The 21,358-nt window shown below is 40.3% G+C and overlaps 2 protein-coding genes across 4 annotated transcripts; one reads left to right on the forward strand and one right to left on the reverse strand.

Moving 5' to 3' along the window:
* Positions 1-294: 294 nt before the first annotated feature.
* paqr8 (progestin and adipoQ receptor family member VIII) lies at positions 295-4,576 on the reverse strand. 3 transcript variants are annotated; one of them, XM_041975087.1, is made up of 3 exons: positions 4,371-4,576; positions 1,446-2,585; positions 295-413 (listed from the first exon to the last, which is right to left on the reverse strand). In XM_041975087.1, the coding sequence occupies exons 1-2, from the start codon at positions 4,475-4,477 to the stop codon at positions 1,490-1,492; spliced, it is 1,203 nt and encodes a 400-aa protein (XP_041831021.1). In that variant the 5' UTR covers positions 4,478-4,576; the 3' UTR covers positions 295-413; positions 1,446-1,489. The 3 variants fall into 3 exon arrangements, with proteins under 3 accessions (XP_041831021.1, XP_041831020.1, XP_041831019.1); XM_041975086.1 differs by lacking the exon at positions 295-413 and adding an exon at positions 500-1,053; XM_041975085.1 differs by lacking the exon at positions 295-413 and having other exon boundaries at positions 1,317-2,585.
* Positions 4,577-9,056: 4,480 nt separating this feature from the next.
* Positions 9,057-16,804, forward strand: mcm3 (minichromosome maintenance complex component 3). Its single transcript, XM_041976719.1, has 16 exons — positions 9,057-9,272; positions 9,503-9,615; positions 11,065-11,273; positions 11,359-11,489; positions 11,567-11,805; positions 11,890-11,998; positions 12,092-12,245; positions 13,128-13,468; positions 13,566-13,740; positions 13,827-13,953; positions 14,033-14,183; positions 14,270-14,410; positions 14,504-14,613; positions 15,785-15,858; positions 16,063-16,159; positions 16,271-16,804. The coding sequence occupies exons 1-16, from the start codon at positions 9,198-9,200 to the stop codon at positions 16,467-16,469; spliced, it is 2,445 nt and encodes an 814-aa protein (XP_041832653.1). The 5' UTR covers positions 9,057-9,197; the 3' UTR covers positions 16,470-16,804.
* The last annotated feature ends 4,554 nt before the right edge of the window (positions 16,805-21,358 follow it).

A 21,358-nucleotide genomic window follows, 5' to 3' on the forward strand; every position in this document is an offset into this window, starting at 1 on the left:
AACATGGTTGCTGGTCTGTGTATTTTAGAAACTGCTGATCTACTGGGATTTTCACACACAACCATCTCCAGGGTTTACAGAGAATGGTCTGAAGAAGAGAAAATATCCAGTGAGCAGCAGTAGTCTGGGCCAGAATGTCTGCTTGATGTCAGAGGTCAGAGGAGAATGGGCAGACTGGTTGGAGATGATAGAACATGACGATGAGTTCACTGGACTCCAACGGCCTCCACAGCCACCAGATCTCAGTCAAGTAGAGCAGCTTTGGGATGTGGTGGAATGGGAGATTCTCCTCATGGATGCAGCCGACAAACCTGCAGCAACTATGTGATGCTGTCATGTTGATATGGAGCAAAACCTCTGAGGAATGTTTCCAACTCCTTGTTGAATCTATGACATCAAGAATCAAGCCAGTTCTGAAGGGAAAAGAAAAGGGGATTTTACGTGATACTAACAAGTGGGATATAATAAAGTAGCTAAGGAGTGTAAGGTCTTGCATAGTAATTAATGATTTTAATAATTAAATTATTTGAGTTACATCAAAATAACAACAATAAAAACTGTAAGAGCTTTAAAATATCTTCATTTAAAAAAAATCTTTAGCTGACATTAAAACTAGTCTATTAAAAAGCTGAGATAACATTTGGTGGCCCACAAAGCTAGCTTACAACAAACATTCATGTCAGCTATAACTGCTAAGATTACTGGACCAACAGGAACAGTATGCAAGGTTATTTTACAGGCCAATACGGAGGGAGGGCTTTTTGTCTATGTGACATATTTCAGTCTTCTGAATTGAGACATTTTGCTAGGGAAGTACCTTTAGCCTGCAAATAATGAGTAAGCCTACTGTTAGTTACACTTTGGAAAGCAACTAGTCTGTAGGTAACAGAAATGTTCATTTTTTAAGACTGAGAAGCAGATGTGGAGTGGTATTGATTTGCGTATATCTTCAATGATGAAGATATGCAAGCCTGGCAACCTGTCTGAGGTCTATCCTACTTCACACCCAGTAACAGCTGGGATATTCCTCATCCCCATGGTGGCCCAGAACAGCTGGATAAAGTGAATATGAGACTAATAAGGTAAAGATATTTGCAGAACATCAGTTAAATATTAATTAGGACTCCTTCATTTTAAGTTTATCCCTTATGATTCTCTCCAAACAGCATCTGTCATCAATGCTAGCGGCACAATGAGGATGATTCACTGTGGAAAACTTTGACTAAGGCATATTTAGCAAACTATGAGCTAGACTGAGGCAACTATTTCATTCTTAACTCAGCAGTTAAACTCTTAGGAATTTTCAGATGACTTGATTGTTGCAGAGCAGAAATGTTTCACTTTGTTTTATTCAATTATTTAAATTAACCACATTCCTCAGAAAATTACAAGCTCTTAAAGAAAACCATAAATTACATGTTGCATTTAACTTTTAGTGTTATTACCTTTTCTTCAAAGCCAACCCCCTTTTTTTGCACGCACAAACATGTCACTTGTTTCTCTCCTGTTTACTCAGCAGCTCCTTGTTAATGTGCTTCATTGCGATTAATACTGTCAAGATGCAACACATGAACAGGGCAGGGAAGGACACACAAGCCCACCACAGCTGCCTCTCTCCAAATAATTCTACCACTGTATCTCGCCGCCTGGCGTAGTCTGTGAACAGCGCCTCCAGCTGGAACATGGTGCAGAGGGACAGAAACAGGTGGAAGACCTGGTGACCTTGGCCCACAACGTCACAGCGACCTGGAAAGAAGTGCTCAGGGATGGGAAAGGAAAAGAAGAAGGCAGCCAACAGAAAAGAGGCTATCTGCAGGGCATGAAAGGGAAGAGAGACTTCCTGTGTCCAAGAAACTGTGAGCAGGCGATGGGCTACAGGGCTGATATCCAGCAGATAGGCGAGGCTGGTTGGGATCAGCTGGCAGATTTTACGCTGGAGTGGATATGGCCGTCTGTACCTGGACTTAGCGAAGCAGCAACCAGCACAGGAGAGCCATGCAAAGAAGGCGGCTCCAGGTAGAAAGTACAGCCCGATGCTTTCTCTCCATGATGGCTCTGATGTGTAGAAGTAATGACTAAGTGAGCAACCATACTGATACACAGCCACACCTACATAGTCCATGAAGAAGAAGAAGTAGTGTGCATGTTCGGAGTGAGACTGCAAGAGGTGAGCTGCCACACTGAGACACAAATATGTGAGGGAGGACACCATGAAGAGGGTGAGAGGTAGAGAGGCTGCATCCAAGGTGTACCCCAGGGCGCCTGCGTTGGCCCACCAGCGGAGCAGCAGCATGGGACCCGCCAGCAAGTGAGTCCACACATTCAGGGATTCATTGTGTCGCTGAAAGAGGCTGACGAAGTAGCAGCGCCAGTCCTGCTGGGCAGGACGGTAGCCTGACAGGATGTAGGGCTCTCTGAACAGGATGGGGACCTCGGAGGCAGTGACGGTGGGTCGGGGTGATGGCAGAGAAGAAGGGATGAGGTCTGAGAGGTGAGGGAGGCGACTGAGGTGCTTGATGCTCAGCGTCAAGGTGCTGAGCCGCTGCAGCACATCAGCCGACATGACTTCTGCTGGACGGAGAACTCTGTATGAGACAGTAAATGAATACAGGACTGTTAATGGAGAGGTTGCTGCTTAAAATTCAGTTTACAAAGTCCCTACATAAGCTAATATGCTGATCGAAACTCATTATGTGCTTTGTTGTGATGCCACCATTGTCAACTCAAGTTAGGCCAAGAATATACTTGCTTTTAATTACATGAAAGAATGTTTATCATGGAGCCTCATTTGTGCACGTTCTCAGAAATTAATGCCAATTTGACCACATGTAGGGTCACAGAGTCGAAAGTGGTTAAAATGATGGAAAGTCACGCAGACAAGCTTATAGAAAAATGTAGGCTAATCATAAATTATAATCATGACCACAGCATTTTTAAAGTTAAAAAAGCATAAGTTAAAAAATATTGTAGCAGTCTGTGTGGTGACGCTTGACCCAGTGTTGCTGACAATTTATCAACAGGAAGTCAGGATGCCGTAACCACGGCAAATTTTACTATTCCTCTAGATATATAAACCCCAGCATCACAGAATGCATAAATACATTTTTTAATAGCTATTGGATTTAAAAAATGACAGTTTAACGTGAATCATTGGGTCATTTTGTCATAAAAATGGAGGACAACAACAGTTACATCAAGTTATCAGACTACCATTTAAAGGATTAAAATCCTTACAATTTTTTAACGGTTTGGTAGTTTGGTGCATGGCTGAAGTTTTTCCAAGAAAATTTATGCTGAAAATATTAATCTGTAAAGTTTTGTAGCGGTGCTATTTGAAGTGGACGTTTTTGTTCATAAATACTTATGAGGTAGTAAATTAAACCGACACCTGAAGGTTAATAGTGATAATTTATATGGAAATAAAGACAAATGCACTGGTAAAAATGGAAATCTTCTTTTTTGGAGCCATCTGAGAGGGTGTGTTTTTGGGAGGCACCACAAAGCAGTTTTGCTTACAGCACCCAAATGACTAGTAGAGCCCTGCAACCATGCGTTGAATACGTGTACTGGATTATCAAATAATCTTCACCCTGGCAGATGTTTTTCTGAAAGTTCACTTTCAGTGCCCAAAAAGTGCATTTGCATGTGGATGAAAGGTGCAAATACACATAAAAATCTGAATTTGTCCAAATTTAAACTGGGAGAAAAGGTCTCATACAAACTATTCAGAGACACGTGGTGGCATTTATAGTGATAGATTAACTAACCAAAAATGGTTTGCAAGCCCGGAAATACTGCAGCTGCAATTCACTCCATCATTTTTTTACAAGGCGTTGCCTCATGTTGAACGTTTTCTACATAGTGACAGGATGAATAACTACCTGCACAATGAAGTTTGTGTTGAAGTAGAAAAACATTTGTCTGCATAAAAAACAGGTATCTAGTCAAACCTGAAACCATTTCACTGATACAGAGAGAAATGTAAACCACTGTTGTCACAAAGTACATAAGAATGCGCAGCTTTCAGAGCAGCTCCTGTATGCCCTCCTACAGGGTGTGCTTTAACCTTTTCTCCCATTTACTCTTTAATGCCACAAAAGCAATATTCGCAACACTACATTTCAGACCCTGACAATCCCTGCAATGACATCTTCTCAGGTAGGGCAATTTTGAGAAACAAGGTGAAATCTAGTGACTGAGGTTTGGTGCTCATAACAAAATGATTATTTAGTAATAATATTAATTGTTACTTTGATAATAACAAGCAAGGCCGAATTAGAGACGCAGGGTCGGTGCCATGTCTAACATAAAGTTTCTTATGCTTTATTTAAAGGTTATATGTCAACAGAAAAAGAGAGAGATCCTCTCACCTGCTCGTATCGACCGGACACCTGTTGATCTTCCAGACTCGCGAATCTCTGCAAAAATATTCTTTAATGTCTTTTTTTAAAAGCCGTTCAGTTCCACTGGATCTCATCCGAAACGAAGCACGCTAACCGAAATTACTACATGTTGCAGCAGAGAGATGTTTGGGAGGCAGCAGCGGGGAGGAAACCGGTAAAAAACAGCTGAGGCGGAGAGTGGGCGGGGCCAAATTCACGAGACAAGCTCAACAGCGAAGTTGTGTGTGTGTGTGTGTGTGTGTGTGTGTGTGTGTGTGTGTGTGTGTGTGTGTGTGTGTGTGTGAGTGTGTGTAAGCAAATTCACAATAAATAATAACCGAGCTGATGTTGCTCATGGTTAAATAAATACTGAAATTAAAATAAATATGTATTTAGTTATCTTTTTAGTTATCTATTTATAAATACTTTTATTTATTTATTTATTTATTGTTAATTTGTTTATTAATTGATTAATCTATATATATATAGTTTTTATTACTTTTATTTAAAATGGTATTTTATTTAATCTAGAACTTTGATTTTGCAGTCGCATTTTTATTTTCCACTTTTTATTCGGGTTTTTATAGTAAAGTGAAGGGGCGTGGTTACCTGTCTGAGTTTGTCCGCTGTGCTGCACTTCAGGAAGTGAACTGTGAATTTTCAAACGCGACTGACCAATCACAGCTAAATGTTCCTCCTACTAGCCAATCGATATCAGGAATGAACTTGTTTCCTGAAAGAAGTCAAAGTGTTTAGCGGGACACCAAAATGTGTAACCTGTCATTTCTCTGCATGTACGTCTTAGTCATAGTCATATAGTAAAGTGTAATAAAACATTTCCATGTTGAGATTGTTTTCCTTTTCTCTCCTGTTTTTCTGTTGTGACAATAATAAACTGGTAACTGGTAATTAACCTCCTTTGAATGTTCTGCCTTTTTGCTCTTACCATAAAGATTATATCACCTCTTACCAGTACTAGGCCATACATTAACAAAATAATTCACTTTCACATATGACAAGCGAATTGTTGAAAACACTTGTATTTAAGTCTGAGTTTATTTTAATGCAGGTACAGTAAAGTCACACATTGGTGATCCTGGCAATTTGAGGGTCACATATAAGAGTCCAGACTATTAGAGAGGTGAGCTAGGACCGAGATGCAGTGGATGCTGTGTTGGAGTTGCATCCTGTTTCAATTTGCAAGGATGAAAAAATGTTCTTAAAAAAACAAACAAACAAACAAAAATTCTCAAAATTAGAATTTAAAAAGTTTTGAACTCTTAAAAGGCAAATAAATAAATCCATAAATGAGCTGGATTAGGCTACAGTACTCAACTGACAACCTGACTAAACCCGGGATAAGAAAAACAAAGTAAAGAAAAGAATAACATCAATAACATTTAATTCTGTTTTTTGATGGGTCTCGGCATCACAGAGATGGAGGGGTAACGTAGAGGCTGCAGTGGGTGAATTATTCTTTTTGCTGGCTGTGATCAGACACTGTGGATGGAGACAGGAAGTTCATTTCCATTTGCGCAAAATAGAGGCTACAAAAGGAGATCAACTCCAATAAATTGTGAATTAAACCTCATTAAAAAGTCTTGACCATAATAATGAATAATGTTATTTAAGACGTGTTGATATTATACAAGTATATTATAAAATACATATGAGGCAGTGAATGGTGTTTGGCTAAAGTGGTGGGATAAGCGTTGGCTTCTACCTACTTCCTTCGGACAAGGACTTATTTTACTTTTCCTACTTTTTTATATGCCTTTTGTTTTTCTGTTTTTTTATTTGTCTTTTGTTCAAATAAAAACTTTCAAATGATCAATAATTTGTGACTTACTCACTGAAATTCAGCAGGGCACAAGGTGATATTATGTGGGAGGCTAACAAGAATTCCCCTGAAGACACAAACACAGAAAAGATTCAAGAAGCTCTTGTGTTTTTATCTGCCCCCCTGGGTCAGATTAATAATAATATTATATTAATATTATATAATATATGATACATTACATATATTATTAATAATAATTGAGTTGCTCTCATGTCAGTTTACAAAACACACCTGCAGAATGAAATAAAAATAAAATAAAATGAGATTAAACTCATCTTTTATTCACCACAGAAGAAAACTGCAATGTTGTAGGACAGGATTTTCTTTTTAAATAAATAATGATTATGTTAATTATGACTAACTATGCTTTTATTAAAGAGAATTGATGTTGCTGGTATCAGAAAACTCTAACCTTTGCATATTTTTTCAATCCATTTTCTATATCATCTATTTTCTATACCACTTATTCTAGTTCAGGGTACAGAGACGGGGTACACCCTGGACAGGTCGTTAGTCTATCGCTGGGCCAACACAGAGAGACAAACAACCACACTTAGGGAGAATTTAGAGTAACCATTTAACTGACTGTGAGAGGACGCCGGAGTACCCGGAGAGAACCCACTCATACACAGATAACATGCTAACTTCACCCAGAAAGGCCACTGTTCGAAATTGTAAAGACATTCTTATTTGAAAGTTGTTTAATAAATATCAACTTTGTTCTTCTAAAGGAGGAGGAGGAGAAGGAGGAGGAGAAGGGGGTGGGAGATTGAATATGGTGGAGAAGGAAGAAAAGGGCGAGGGGGTGTATGAAGGTTGGTGTCCTCCAGCGCCTGTTCAACCACCTCAATGAGATCAGCGACCATATTCACCCACTCCATCTCAGCCTCAGGGGATTCAAACTCTGTGAGGAGTTCCTGCACACAGGAGGACATGTTGATGCTTTTAGTCCTTTACACGGGAATAAAGAATGTGTTTCCAGTTTACAATAAATGTCTGATTCCCTTACATATTTTTTTCTATCTGAATAATAGAATCAGCTGTGTTATCTGGTTATCTGTGCGGTATGTCCATTCTGCACCACTGTCCCCGGGTAGGCCAGCACTCTGCAACAAAACACGTGTAAGAAAAATGGCTGCACATGAACAATAATGCAACAAATGTGAATTTAACACCCTACAAGATCTACTTTCCTGAAGTAAATAAATGGCTTTCTAAGTGAGCTTAAGAAGCTTTACAGCTGTTTAAACCTACAGACTTCAGTATCCAGACCCTGCTGATCCCCAGAATTAGATTTTATTTATTATAATATTATGAAAATAAAAAACCCTTATAGATACATTGATTTAGGCTTATTCAAAGTGAGACCTAACTAAATAAATGTCCTATTGCCCCTCTAAATAAACTTCTACTTTAATGTATTTGCTTTAAGCTGGTATGTTACCTCATTAATGAATATTAAAATCTCCAAAGGAAAATAAAAGAAATAACTCTGTAACCTACAGGGATTATAGGTGCCAGATCTTACATTTTCCATGTTGGACTTTTGTTTGTTTGTTTGTTTATTTGACAGGAAGTCAAATAAGCGCTGGTTCCAACCAAGATATGCAGAACAGCATCTCTGAACACACAACTTGTCCAACCTTGAAGCAGATGGGCTCCAGCAGCAGAAGACCACACCGGGTGCCTCCTGTCAGCTAAGAACAGGAAACTGAAGCTACAATTCACACACACTCACCAACACTGGACAATAGAAGATGGAGAAACGTTGCTGGTCTGATAAGTCTCCATTTTAGCTCAACATTCAGATGCTAGGCTCAGAATTTAGTGCAAACATCATGAAAATATGGATCCATCCTGACTTGGATCAACGGTTCATGTTGCTGATGTAATGGTGGGGAGGATATTTTCTTAGCCAACTTTAGGCCCCTTAGTACCAACGTGGCCTGGTTTAACCAGCACAGCATTGCTGCTGACCATGTCCATCCCTTTATGACCACAGTGGAGCATCTTCTGATGCTACTTCCAGCAGGATAATGCACCATGTCACAAAGCTCGGATCATCTCCACCTGCTTTCTAGAACATGATGATGAGTTCACTGGACTCCAACGGCCTCTACAGTCACCAGATCTCAGTCCAGTAGAACAGCTTTGGGATGTGGTGGAACGGGAGATTCTCATCTTGGATGTAATGTCAATATGGAGCAAAATCTCTGAGGAATGTTTCCAACAGCTTGATGAAGCAATGACACAAAGAATTAAAGATGTTCTGATTGCAGAACTACATCCAACTAGCAAAGTGGATAATAGTCTGATAATACTGAATATACCCATATGTTTTAAATAGTAAAATTCTCCCTTTCCTTTACTTTTCACGTATGGATGCAGTCAGCAGTGTGTTTGTGAGTCTTTGAAGAGTTCACACAACTGAGACTTATCAGCTGTGCAAACTGATCACAAGATTAATACCTGTTATACATTTTACATATGCTCTATTATTTGAGCGCTATTAAGTTTAATATTAATGATATTTGCGGGAGAAGTTGTTGCTTTTAACATTCAAATGGCTCTACTGTTGATACTGTTGACATCACGATGTCACATTATGTTTCAGGTATTAATAAACTCGTTTATGTCGCCATCTCCTGGATTAGAAGGAAAATAGTTCAGTTTCAACCTTTTCCGCCTGTCTCTAGCAGCCCCGCCTCTTCCTGCTTCATTTTCGCGGGAGTTGTTGAAGGAGGCGGGGTCACGTGATGATACGAGGATTCCATTGGACGGCTCCACTTTTACCCGCTGACCATGCAGAAGAGCGCGTGCTGTGACAACCAATCGCACGGCACGCTTTACTTACACCCGGCACGCAGTGGCGCGAAAACTTTTCAGTTGTGTGGTTTGACGGCGAAGGAGCGCACAGCAGCGAAGAGTTTGCGTGTTTTTTTGGCCGTTTTGGATAAAAAAATTACTCGGACATAATGGCAACCGACACCGTAGATGACCGGGAAATGAGAGAAGCTCAGAGAGACTACCTGGACTTTCTGGATGATGAGGTAAGTCTCACTTTAATCCGGTTAAAATAGCTTTTGTGAGGTTGAAACGAGAAGCCATGCGGCCACAACAAAGGAGCTACGAATTATATTGATTAATTGTCAAGAAATATCATGAATAACATTTTAAGTAGCTTTAGGTGTTAGCATTTCTAATAATTAGCATTAGTAGAAGCTGGGAAAGTGTGTTTCACATTGACTTGGTGTGAACAATTTTCCTGTCCGATCTGCAGCAGGACCAGGGGATCTATCAGAGCAAAGTTCGGGACATGATCAGCGAGAATAAAGCTCGGCTCATCGTCAACATCAACGACCTGAGGAGACGCAACGAGGCCCGAGCCGCAAAGTAAGAAAATGCTACACACATGGCTTGAGACATTACACAGAGCTTAAGTCCACAGGAAGGTTTACAGTTGGACTTTAGGCTGTCTGTGTGCAGCTCTGCAGCAATTAAAAAAACATTTTAGGTTAAATAGGTAAAGTTTATTACTCTGTGTTCAGTAAAACTCCGGGGTTTTGCTGCTCCAGGTTTATTTTAGTTATCTCTTTTGTTGATGTCTTTACTTTCCTCTGCTGCCTCTTGTGGTTCAAGGCGAGACACTCCAGGCAGATGTTGCACATTTTATAACTAGCATCTATCACAATAAAACCTTCCTGGTTTGTTTCTTATAATTTAAATTTTTGTATGGAAAGTTTTCTGAATGTTTTTGTTTAAATATGCTAATCAAGTTATATAGGTTGCATCCATTTCTAGGAATAGAAAAATCTGAACACTGAATTAAGCCAGGTTTAAAGTTAATGATGCACTTTGTTGACATTGAAATCAAAGGTTTTTTACATTGGGTATTTTAGATATCTCTACCACTTTGCAAAGTAGAAAATGCCATCAAAACTAGAAACTAGTCTTTACCACATTATTGTGATGAAATGCTCAATAGCTCAAACTGTGAATGAGTGGTAAAAAAATTCTTCTGTATCAGTGTTAGCAATAGAGACATAAGGGCCATAAGCAGAAAGTTTGCTGTGGGTAAGTGCTGCTGATTAGATTTGTGGTCCAGAGCATGAGGTGAGAAAATTCATTGGCTTGTTTTAAACTTGTAAGATTGTAAAATTCATCACATTTCATATTTACAGACAATTAAACCCATAAAAAAAAAAAAAAAAAGCGCAACTTTTATAACAGATCAAAGTGGACAAATATCCAACACCGTTGTAAATGTGTAGGACCTTCAGATGAAGACAACCGTAGAAACACAGGCATACATGTACTACTTGAAGACCTGACATCACATTATAAGCCGTCATCAGACTCTGTGATGTTACCATGCCAACTTCACCAGCTGATCTCAGTGTTAGGCTCGTGTACTGTGTCTTACAGATTGTCTGCATTTACACCAGCCATTGAGAGTTCATGCCTAGCATAAACTCCCCGCTTTTACTAGCACAAGCTGCTAATGTAGAGAGAATAGTTAAGTTTGAACATGGTGCAGGAGAGACGGAGCTTTCAGATGATGCCAACCATAATGGGGTGCGGAAAAATCAAATTTTCAACCAATGCATTCAAAGCATCTTGACATTACAAACCTAAAATGTGTATTTTTGACATTTTCTTTACACTAGTCTGTAAAAAGACATTCCCGGGGAGAAAAACAAAATCCATAATTGGGGGAAGAAATAAGGTTTTGCAGCCATGTTTTCACTTAAACCTATTAAATGAGAATTATTAGTAATTAATCACGTTAGAAGCCCTGCGTGTCGATCTTCCCACGTTACAAGATGTAATTTTCTCTATCAGACTGATGAACTATGCATTTGAGGAGCTGATGGCGTTCCAGCGGGCTCTGAAGGACATGGTGGGCACGGTGGACGGCACCTACGCTAAGCAGCACGAGGAGTTCTTCATCGGCCTGGAGGGCAGCTTCGGCTCCAAGCACGTCTCCCCGCGGACGCTGACCTCCCGTCTGCTGGGAAGCATGGTGTGCGTGGAGGGCATTGTCACCAAATGTGAGTTTACCGCAAGATAGTATGGCCTGAAAATAGCAAAGGTGGATGATAACTTGGTTTATTTTCCTTGATGTCGTTGTTTCAGGCTCCCTTGTGCGTCCTAAAGTAGTCCGAAGTGTTCACTACTGTCCAGCCACCAAAAAGACGATGGAGAGGAAGTATACAGACATGACGTCGCTGGACGCCTTCCCTACCAGTGCCATTTACCCCACAAAGGTACAGAAGGCGTTTAATTCTTTATAAGGGATTTACTTTGAAAAACACCCCAAAACAAACTCAGAATGTTCCAACAGGATGAGGAGAACAACCCTCTGGAGACAGAATTTGGTCTGTCTATCTACAAAGACCACCAGACTATCACAGTTCAGGAGATGCCAGAGAAAGCTCCCGCTGGCCAGCTCCCTCGCTCGGTGGACATCATCCTGGACAACGACCTGGTGGACCTCATCAAACCGGGAGACAGAGTCCAGGTTATCGGGACGTACCGCTGCCTGCCCGGCAAGAAGGGAGGATTCACCTCCGGCACCTTCAGGTGAGACACCTTCAAGCAACAGCTCAGGCTTAGAAAGTCATCAGTCGCCATTCTTCTTCTAACTTGCCTCCTGTTTACTCACAGGACCATCATGATAGCATGTCACGTCAAACAAATGAGCAAGGAAGTATCGCCGCACTTCTCTGCCGACGACGTCGCCAAAATCAGGAAATTCAGCTGCACTCGGTCTATAGTATGTCCTCTTTGCATACGTCGCTTGATGCTGATTTTATTTCAGCTAAAGAAGCAGCTAAATTAGTCTTTTTTTTTTTAAACTTCCCATCAGAATGTGTTTGACCAGCTGGCTCGCTCCCTGGCTCCCAGCATCCACGGCCACGAGTACATCAAGAAAGCTATTCTCTGCATGCTGCTGGGGGGCGTGGAGAAGGTGCTCGAGAACGGGTCCCGCATCAGAGGCGACATCAACGTCCTGCTCATCGGTAACGCACATGTGCATAATTCAGATGTCACCATTACAGATTTTCTTAGTACGATTGTCAGTGAAATAATCCTTTTATAGGTCTTTAAGTTTTTTTATTTCCATCTTTTGATGCCAACTTAAAGAAATACAGAAACTAAGTAACTAAGAAGTCTCATTTAATGAACATTTATCTTCACTGATGGGAATAACAGTGTTATGTTTTTTCATTTACTGGTAACAGAACGGGTACTTCCCTGGTAACCCGTTACCTCCAGAATGCTCTAACTTAACTAGAAGCATTAATGACTTTCTTTAAACTGACATGCCTGATGCTGGTTATCCTGCAGGTGGTGAAACGCATACGATATATTTCCTCTTTAACAGCAGCCTTTTTAGGTCATGCTTTTCCAGGCTGGTCAGCCGACCTCCAAAATGACACCCTAGGTCACAGGTATCAAACTCCGGTCCTCGAGGGCCGGTATCCTGCAGGTTTTCATTGTTTTCCTGATCCAACACACCTAACTGAAATTAATGGATTATTGTGAAGAAGTTGACAAGAAGCTGTTGGATCCATTTGATTTTAATTGGGTGTGTTAGATCAGGGAAACAATGAAAACCGGCAGGATACCGGCTCTTGAGGACCGGAGTTTGACACCCCAACTCTAGGTCATTGCTTCTCTATAACCAAAGAAATCCAACATGGATGACTTAAACCGCTTGTTTGGAGGGAATAACTCTTCCTCTGTCGTACTATTCAACTCCAACGCACTTCTTCTGCAATTTAAGGGATCTTTCCCATTAACTGATTGCAGCATTTAATGTGAAATCAAGTAATCGTGACATCCCTGGAGCGTAATGATTTGTTTATCGACCTTAAGATGAGACGTGTTTCTGTTATCAGGCGACCCATCGGTGGCCAAATCGCAGCTGCTGCGTTATGTGCTGCACACGGCGCCCAGAGCCATCCCCACCACAGGACGAGGCTCATCTGGTGTCGGCCTGACTGCTGCTGTCACAACTGATCAGGAGACAGGTGAGCGTCGCCTGGAGGCTGGCGCCATGGTGCTGGCTGACCGCGGCGTGGTCTGCATCGACGAGTTTGACAAGATGTCCGACATGGACCGCACGGCCATCCACGAGGTGATGGAACAGGGCCGCGTCACCATCGCCAAGGCTGGCATCCACGCGCGCCTCAACGCCCGCTGCTCCGTGTTGGCTGCTGCCAACCCCGTGTACGGCAGGGTGAGTGGCGCATCAGCCTCTAAACTGCTGGAAACTCATGTTAGCCATGCTTGAGGAAACATTCACTCCCCAACCTTCTCCCGCTCCGCCTGTGCAGTACGATCAGTATAAAACCCCCATGGAAAACATCGGACTCCAGGACTCCCTGCTGTCTCGTTTCGACCTCCTCTTCATCATGCTGGATCAGATGGACCCGGAGCAGGACCGAGAGATCTCGGACCACGTGCTGAGGATGCACCGCTACCGTGATCCCCGTGAGCAGGATGGAACAGGTACTGCATCCATTGACAACATAATTTATGTTGTAGGTTTACAGCATTGCCTAAAATAAAGTGTCTTTTCCTGGTTTGATCCTCAGCCATGGCTCTGGGTGGGACGGTGGACGTGCTGACCACAGAAGATCCAGACTCTGTAGCAGAGGAGGATGAAGAGCTGCAGGTCTATGAGAAACACAACAACCTGCTGCATGGAAGCAAAAGAAAGAAGTAGGACAGAATAACATTCTACTTATCTAGAGCTGTCCAGTAAACACGTGCATGATAAATCCTGTTTATTTCTTTGCAGGGATAAGATAGTGAGCAAGGAGTTCATGAGGAAGTACATCCACATCGCCAAGGGCGTAACACCTGTGCTAACGGAGGAAGCGGCCAATCACATCGCGGAGGAGTACTCCAGGCTGAGGAGCCAGGAACAGCTGGGATCTGAAATCGCCCGGGTGAGCAGATACGGAGCGTAGAGGTAGAAACTGGTCGTACCCCTCTGTGAAAGATGGCGCTCTGACCTCGTCTCCTCTCCGTTCAGACCTCTCCAGTGACGGCGCGAACGCTGGAGACGCTGATCCGTCTGTCCACGGCGCACGCCAAGGCCCGCATGAGCAAAGTGGTGGAGCTGGAGGACACAGAGGTCGCCGTGGAGCTGGTCCAGTTCGCCTACTTTAAGAAGGTTAGATTGAGTTCACTGACACCAAATAAAGGAAGGAGTTGTGCAGCAACACATTGATGAGCTCCCGTCGGTGGGGGTTTGGCTTCTGTGCAGGTTCTGGACAAAGGGAAGAAGCGCTCAAAAAGGGATCAGGACTCCGGCTCAGAGGATGAGGATAATGAAGAGACAACCACTCAGCCTTCACAGAGAACTCAGAGGAAGAGGTACTGATGCACATACACTGTGCAAAGGTGTTAAAACAGGAGTAATGGGCTCTTTGTTCTTGGTTCTGTTCTTGGTTCTAGTAAGAACTCCTGAGTTCTCAACAATCTGGAGTCAGTTGATAGATTTTTGGATGATATGTATATAAAGGTGGTTTCAGTAGGTGTGGTGTGAGGAGATGAAAGCATGTAAAATGGTGTCTAAAAAATAAAACTGATTTTAATCTAAAAACTTTCCTTAAATGATAACATGACTGCTCAAGTTTTGGGATGTGCAGTCCAACCAAACTGGTTCTTGCGTCTTCATGTTTTCACCCAGGAAACCAGCAGGTGGCAGCGTTTCGTTTTTGATTGGTTGTGGACCAATTAAAACCTCTTCTGTTCATTTTAAATTAAGATGCATACATTACAGAGTCGTCCAGATTTTAACATTTTGAAGGCAAGTCCAGTTGTACATGAAAGAGAAACATGTTTCTAAAATGACTAAAAGGAAGCATCGAAACAATCAATAAAATCCTAAAACTGACCCTTTTGGGACACCATATTGACCAAAGTAAAACTAGACCTTTGTTTATTTAATTTATTTTTTTTGCTAATTGTGGCAGTTTACGGTGCAGTTGTGTAGATAACAGAAAAGAATAAAACATGAAAAATTATCCTGAGGTTATTGGCTGCAACACAAAATTCTTTATTAGATCAACGTGAAAACTATTGTAAAACTGTACTAGATATAGTCTAAAAGTTTCATTCTCACTCTAAACTGCTGCCTTCTGGTCTGTTTACTTCCCCCTCCCCTACACAGGCAGTCCCTGAAGTACCATAAATAATTTGAGTCATTGAAATGCTTCATTTCCCAGTTTTCAGACTCAGTTGGACATATTTGTCATTTGAATTGCACATCATTTTCTGTTGCTGGTTTGGGTTAAACTTAAACACAGAGACGACTTGTTTTAAATATAAGTGGTTTATTTTGTAAATCATTTATTTGCTTATTGGACTTTTATCTATGGGATTTTATTATTTTTTTTAAAATAGATTTTTATTAATCTTTAATGTTTTTTACTGATCACTGCTGGTTTGCTGGTTTGCATGCATATGGGGTAAATCTGCAAATTAATTTTCCACTAGATCAATCAAGTTGTCTGAATCTGAATATTTTTCTCGTGTCCTGCAGGGGGCGACGTGGTTCCCAAAGCAGTGAACCCTACAGCCCATATGATTTCAGTGAAGAGCAGGAGGTCCCTGAAAGTAAGCAAGAGGCCTGAAAGAGACTGCACCACAAAGAAAAATAAATGTTTGATAGAATGAAGCTTAAAACAAATTAATTAAAACATAATTTGGTGCTAATTTTAGCAGCTCCTGCTCATCAAGTAATTTTGTATCTCAAATAATGTATATTACTGAGAAATATTTAAGATTTTAAGTCATTTTTGGGATTTTTTTGCTTTGAAGTTCAGGCTGGCACCCCTAAACCAGCCAAGGCCCAGCGAGAGGAGGAGCCCATGGAGGCCACGTCACAGGCTGCAGACGTCGAGCTTTCAGCTGACAGGTGGGCGACTGCTTTCTGAAGATGCACAACCAACTTAATTTTAAGCGTCTGATCAGCTTGGTAGGAGATGGCATGCTGTGAAATGTAAATATTTCTTTTTTCTTCGCGCAGACTAAAGGAGTTCAAGTCCTCGCTGTTCGCCATCTTCCAGTCCACGTACGCCCAGTCGGTGATGATGACGAAGCTCATGGACGAGATCAACAAAGAGCGTGAGAATCGGTTCACAAAGCCTGAAGTTCGCGCCGCTTTGGCTCGCATGCAGGACGATAACCAGGTCATGGTGTCTGATGACACCATCTTTCTCATCTGATGGAGGAGGTGTAGGTTTATAGCACTTACATGAAATCAGTCACACGGACTGGGAGGCTGGGGGAGGGGAAGACGGTGGATTCGAAGTTCTGTTGCTTAACGTGCTCATGTTTGACTTTGTTTGTGTCCTTATGAGAAAACATAATGTAATGATCCAAGAAGTTAATGGAGGTTTATTGTAGTTGCATAAGTTTAATTAAATGAAAATGTATTATTACCACACCACAATGCAGACGCAGTAATGTTTCCTACCTTCTCTGGTATATACTTGTATATAGTTAAGTTTTGAGATAAAGTTCAGCTGTTTATTAACAAAAATAAAAATCATCTTTAATACTTTTTTCTTCAGCAGTTTTTATTCAAATTTCTCATGTTTAAGGAAGTAATCATAAACCCCGACAAAGCAGCAGCAACACTTGGGTGTAAAAATAAACCCTCACATCCAACCTCACTGACTTGCTAACATAATGGCTCCGTTTTAATAGAATGGAGCAACAAAAATGTAAGAATTAAATGTAAAATTACTGCAGGAAACAAATAGTTGTCCTATAAATAAATAAAAGCTTTAAAATGAAAATGGAGCTATTTAAATGCATTTAAATTTGGCAGAAAAGCAAGAAAACGAGTGTTAGGTTCATTTGTTTATTGTAACAAAGCTTTTTGGTAATAAATCTTGTGCTGATTGAAAGTATTTCCCTTCAAAATGAAGCCACATTTGTGAGGAATTGTGGGTTGAATGTCAGAGTTAAGTATGAGTTGCACCCATGAAAACTTGCCAGATCTTTTCTTGCTTTTTGGGTTAAGTTTTTGTTTAATTATTTTTTTTATCTGGTTATTTATTTGATGGTGACTGGAAAAGGATTCCACAATAAATCTGTGAATATACATCTTAATCCGGCCAGTGTTGATCATTACTTCTGTTATGGTGAAGTTAGTGGGAAACTACCACTGGGGAACTTTGCAGTCTCCCAGAAGGAATTTCAACATGGATAAAAGTCAGCCACTGTTTACAACTGTTTACAAGGTGTCTGCAACTCTTCCAAATGAATCGAGGCTTCAAGTTAAGTAAGACCCACATTCATAAACATTCCTACACCTACACACTGGTTTAAAATGAATGTTTAGCTTAATAAAACTTGTGGTTCATATTTCTTTTTCATTCTTCTACCCAAGTTAGTATTCACTGATCTGTTGAGCAGCTCTTGATGTTTTAGGTGGCGATGCCACACAGCAAATCACTGCGCCCGTACATCGTATGTGTGAAGTGAAACCTTTTGCTCCATGACATGGCCCTCATATGACTGTAGTTACCACTCACAGCTGCGCATAGCAAAGAAAAACCACTGGAGATGACAATGAATGCAAAGTACAAGGCCTCATATGAGCTCGACACCCACACCTCATTCCTGTCATGATAAATTCTAGTCTGCCTGCTGTCTGTGACTATAGCAAGTGGTTCAGTTTTACTTTCTCTTTTAACTTTTTGATCTGATTTGAGCTAAAGACTAAAAAATGCTTCTTTTGTTTGTCATAAGTGAAAGCTTGAGATACAAACTATGGTTCTAATATTTAATTTGATCTCTAATTCCTAAAAATTAGGGACACACTGTGTTAAATGTAGATAAAAATGCAGTGATTTGTAAATCTCATCAACCCATGTTTTATTCCCAATAGATCACAAACATATCAGATGTTGAAACTGAGACATTTTACCATTTCTTGGAAAATATGAGCTCAATTTAATTTGATGGCAGCAACACGTGTGTAAAAAGTATTTCCAGGGTGATGTTTAGCATCATGTAGCATCCCCTCTTCCTCTGTAAACGTCTGGGAAGTCATATACTAAGAAAGTTCAAAAAGGTTCATAGAAAGATAAGTTGGTTAATGGGGTGCAGCATGTGGAGTTTGCCTTGTGTGGCCAGCTCCACATTGGGAGCTGTCAGGGCTGCTGATACTGGGACTGGGTTTGTCTTGGCCTGATCTGTGTCTTTCCTCTTTATGAAAAAGTCAGAAATATCTCCTTTTCTCTTTATCCTTATATCTTCTCTTACAAAATGAGACTGATTACAGACTATTTGTCCATCATTTTTATACTGTAGCTTATTTTAAAAACAACTAGCAGCCTTACTAGCCTCCTGTTTAAATGTAACTGGATCATGTAGCTCTAGCTTAGTTAGCGCTAAGCAACGTGGAAACCGAGATACTATTTGAGTATCTTTATTGTTAATTTTCAGCTCCAATGTGAAAATCTTGATTAACTGAGTTGACGTGTACTCACTGAAAACTAAACTTGACACGGTTTCCCCACATCAGTGCTACTATTTAACTTGACTGGCACTTCTACATCTCTTAATGCTAACATTCGGTATTGTAGTTGCTGTTCAAGAAATGTGCAACCAGATGTCAATATTTTTAAAGACTGATTACTTAGGAATATTCTTTAAAATTTACTTTACACTGGTGTAGTGATACTGGTGATCCATGCAGGTCTGGAAAGACATTTATAGTCCTACCCCTCCAGTGATCTGTCAATCACCTGAGATGGCACATGGGGTGGCCACCTTAGTCCCCCCTCTATCTCCACCCCTGATTTTTATATTTCCATCAGGAGATGATAGAAAAAGAATTGAGTAAATGTAATTACAGACATATCTATCAGATAGAAATTGGATCACAGTGTTAATATTTCATGTCCCTGACGGATGTTTGTAGTTAATTATTTGCTTAAAGGTGAGACTTGAGAGAAGCCAGTTCTGCATCTTTTTTTTTTAACTTTTATGTCCATTATTATTTTCAATTCTTCAAACTGACTTATACTTTTAGACTACTTCAGAAATATTATTTTCCTATCTACTTTAAATAACAAAAATAGTATATTTGTGCATTATGGTGTATTAATATTGTTTATACCAGTGGCTTCACAGCTGAGGTGTAACCTCAGATAAATTGATTAAGTCATGGATGTCTTCCTTTAGGAACTTTGTTTTGCTTTTGAAACTATTACATAGTCATTGTATTTATTTTATTCTGTTTTGTTTTATTTTTAATGTAATAAGCAATAAAGAAGTTAGCGTGTTTCTCTTACATTTGTTTCTGTTTACATTAGACCATCAGAAGGAGCAATTTACCTTGTATACATGACAATTTAATGTTGAGCTTGAACCATCGCTTTCATCCTCTAAATTACCCACAAATAAAACCTCACCACACTGGTATCTGTCAGCTGCATCCCATTTCTCGTTTCTCACCTTTACCCACTTCTGGTTTCTTCTTATCAGATTACAGAATCTCAGCCTGATCCGTTCATGTTTATTAACATGTTATTGATCGTTGTTTGCGATGCTCTCTGAGTGTATTGTTGACCTCAGCCTGGCCTACTTATTGCAGACATCAGCCACTCATTTTAACTTATTCATGCGTGTAGTTTTGCTCTCCATCTTTTACTGTTTGCATCATGGAAAATCGCTAATGATGTGTTTGATTAAATAGGTTCTGATCTATGCTAGTAGTAAAGGTCTATCAGTCAAATATGTTAAATTCTTTAGAAATAAGTTGACTGAAAACAACTACTGAATGGTTAAGATGCTAACTGATGGGATAACAAAGATATTTGTTAAAAAAAAAGAGAGAAACATTAAAAATTCACGAATGCAACTTTCTGCTTAGTTCAAGTTGATATTGTCCAACATGGTCCCAGTTACAAAACTAATGTAAGCAACAAAATAAGCCTCTATATCACAAAAACAACACTTTATATTTTTCTTTCCCTTAAATGTTATGCACTGGCATTTTAACACAATCACAAACAAATGTTTAAAGAAAAGTCACATTTAAAAAATACATAGTAGATTTATAATTATTGGCCGCTTTATTAGGTCAATGAGCCAATCACATGGCAGAGTTAAATGCATTTAGTCACATAGACGTGGTCATGAAGAACTTCAAGTTCAAACTGAGCATCAGAATGAGGAAGAAAGGAGATTTAAATGACTTTGAACGTAGCATGAGTATTGCAGAAACTGCTGATCTACTGGGATTTCTACACACAACCATTTCTGGGGTTTCCAGAGAATGGTCTGAAGAAGAGAAAATATCCAGTAAGCAGCAGTTGTCTGGACCACAATGTCTTGTTGATGTCAGAGGTCAGAAGAGAATGGGTGGACTGGTTGGAGATGATAGAAAGACAACAGGACGTGAAATCAGCACTGGTTCCAACCAAGATATGCAGAACAGCATCTCTGAACACACAACACGTCCAGCCTTGAAGCAGATGGGCTACAGCAGCAGAAGACACACCGGGTTCCTCCTGTCAGCTAAGAACAGGAAACTGAGGCTACAATTCACACACACTCACCAACACTGGACAATAGAAGATGGAGAAACGTTGCTGGTCTGATGAGTCTCCTTTCGGTTCCACATTCAGATGCTAGGCTCAGAATTTGGTGAAAATAACATAAAAGCATGAATCCACCCTGATTTGTATTAATGTCTCAGGCTGCTGGTGATGTAATGGTGTGAGGATATTTTATTGGCACACTTTGGGCCTCTTCGTACCAACGTGACCTGGTTTCATCACCACAGCCTACCTGAGTATTGTTGTTGACCATGTTCCTCCCTTTATGACTAGCTTCTTTTATATTAAAATTAACTTTCCTATACAGTTAATTTTATTCCAGTTGAGGTTTTTCACTTAATGAAAAAACAAACAAAAGTAAAATTTTAATTTCTATTTCAGTCAGATTGAAGCATGCATGAAATTCTTAATCAGTTTTTAACAGGGATTTAAAACTCCCTGCAGGCTGCAGAGCTGATCTGAGGCTGCTTGTGTCACTTTCACTTCTGAAATTAAGGCAGTTTTTTTTTAAATCATTACAAATTTACTTAAATTGA

This window comes from Melanotaenia boesemani, chromosome 22, assembly GCF_017639745.1.
Source record: "Melanotaenia boesemani isolate fMelBoe1 chromosome 22, fMelBoe1.pri, whole genome shotgun sequence".
Taxonomy (NCBI): Eukaryota; Metazoa; Chordata; class Actinopteri; order Atheriniformes; family Melanotaeniidae; genus Melanotaenia; species Melanotaenia boesemani.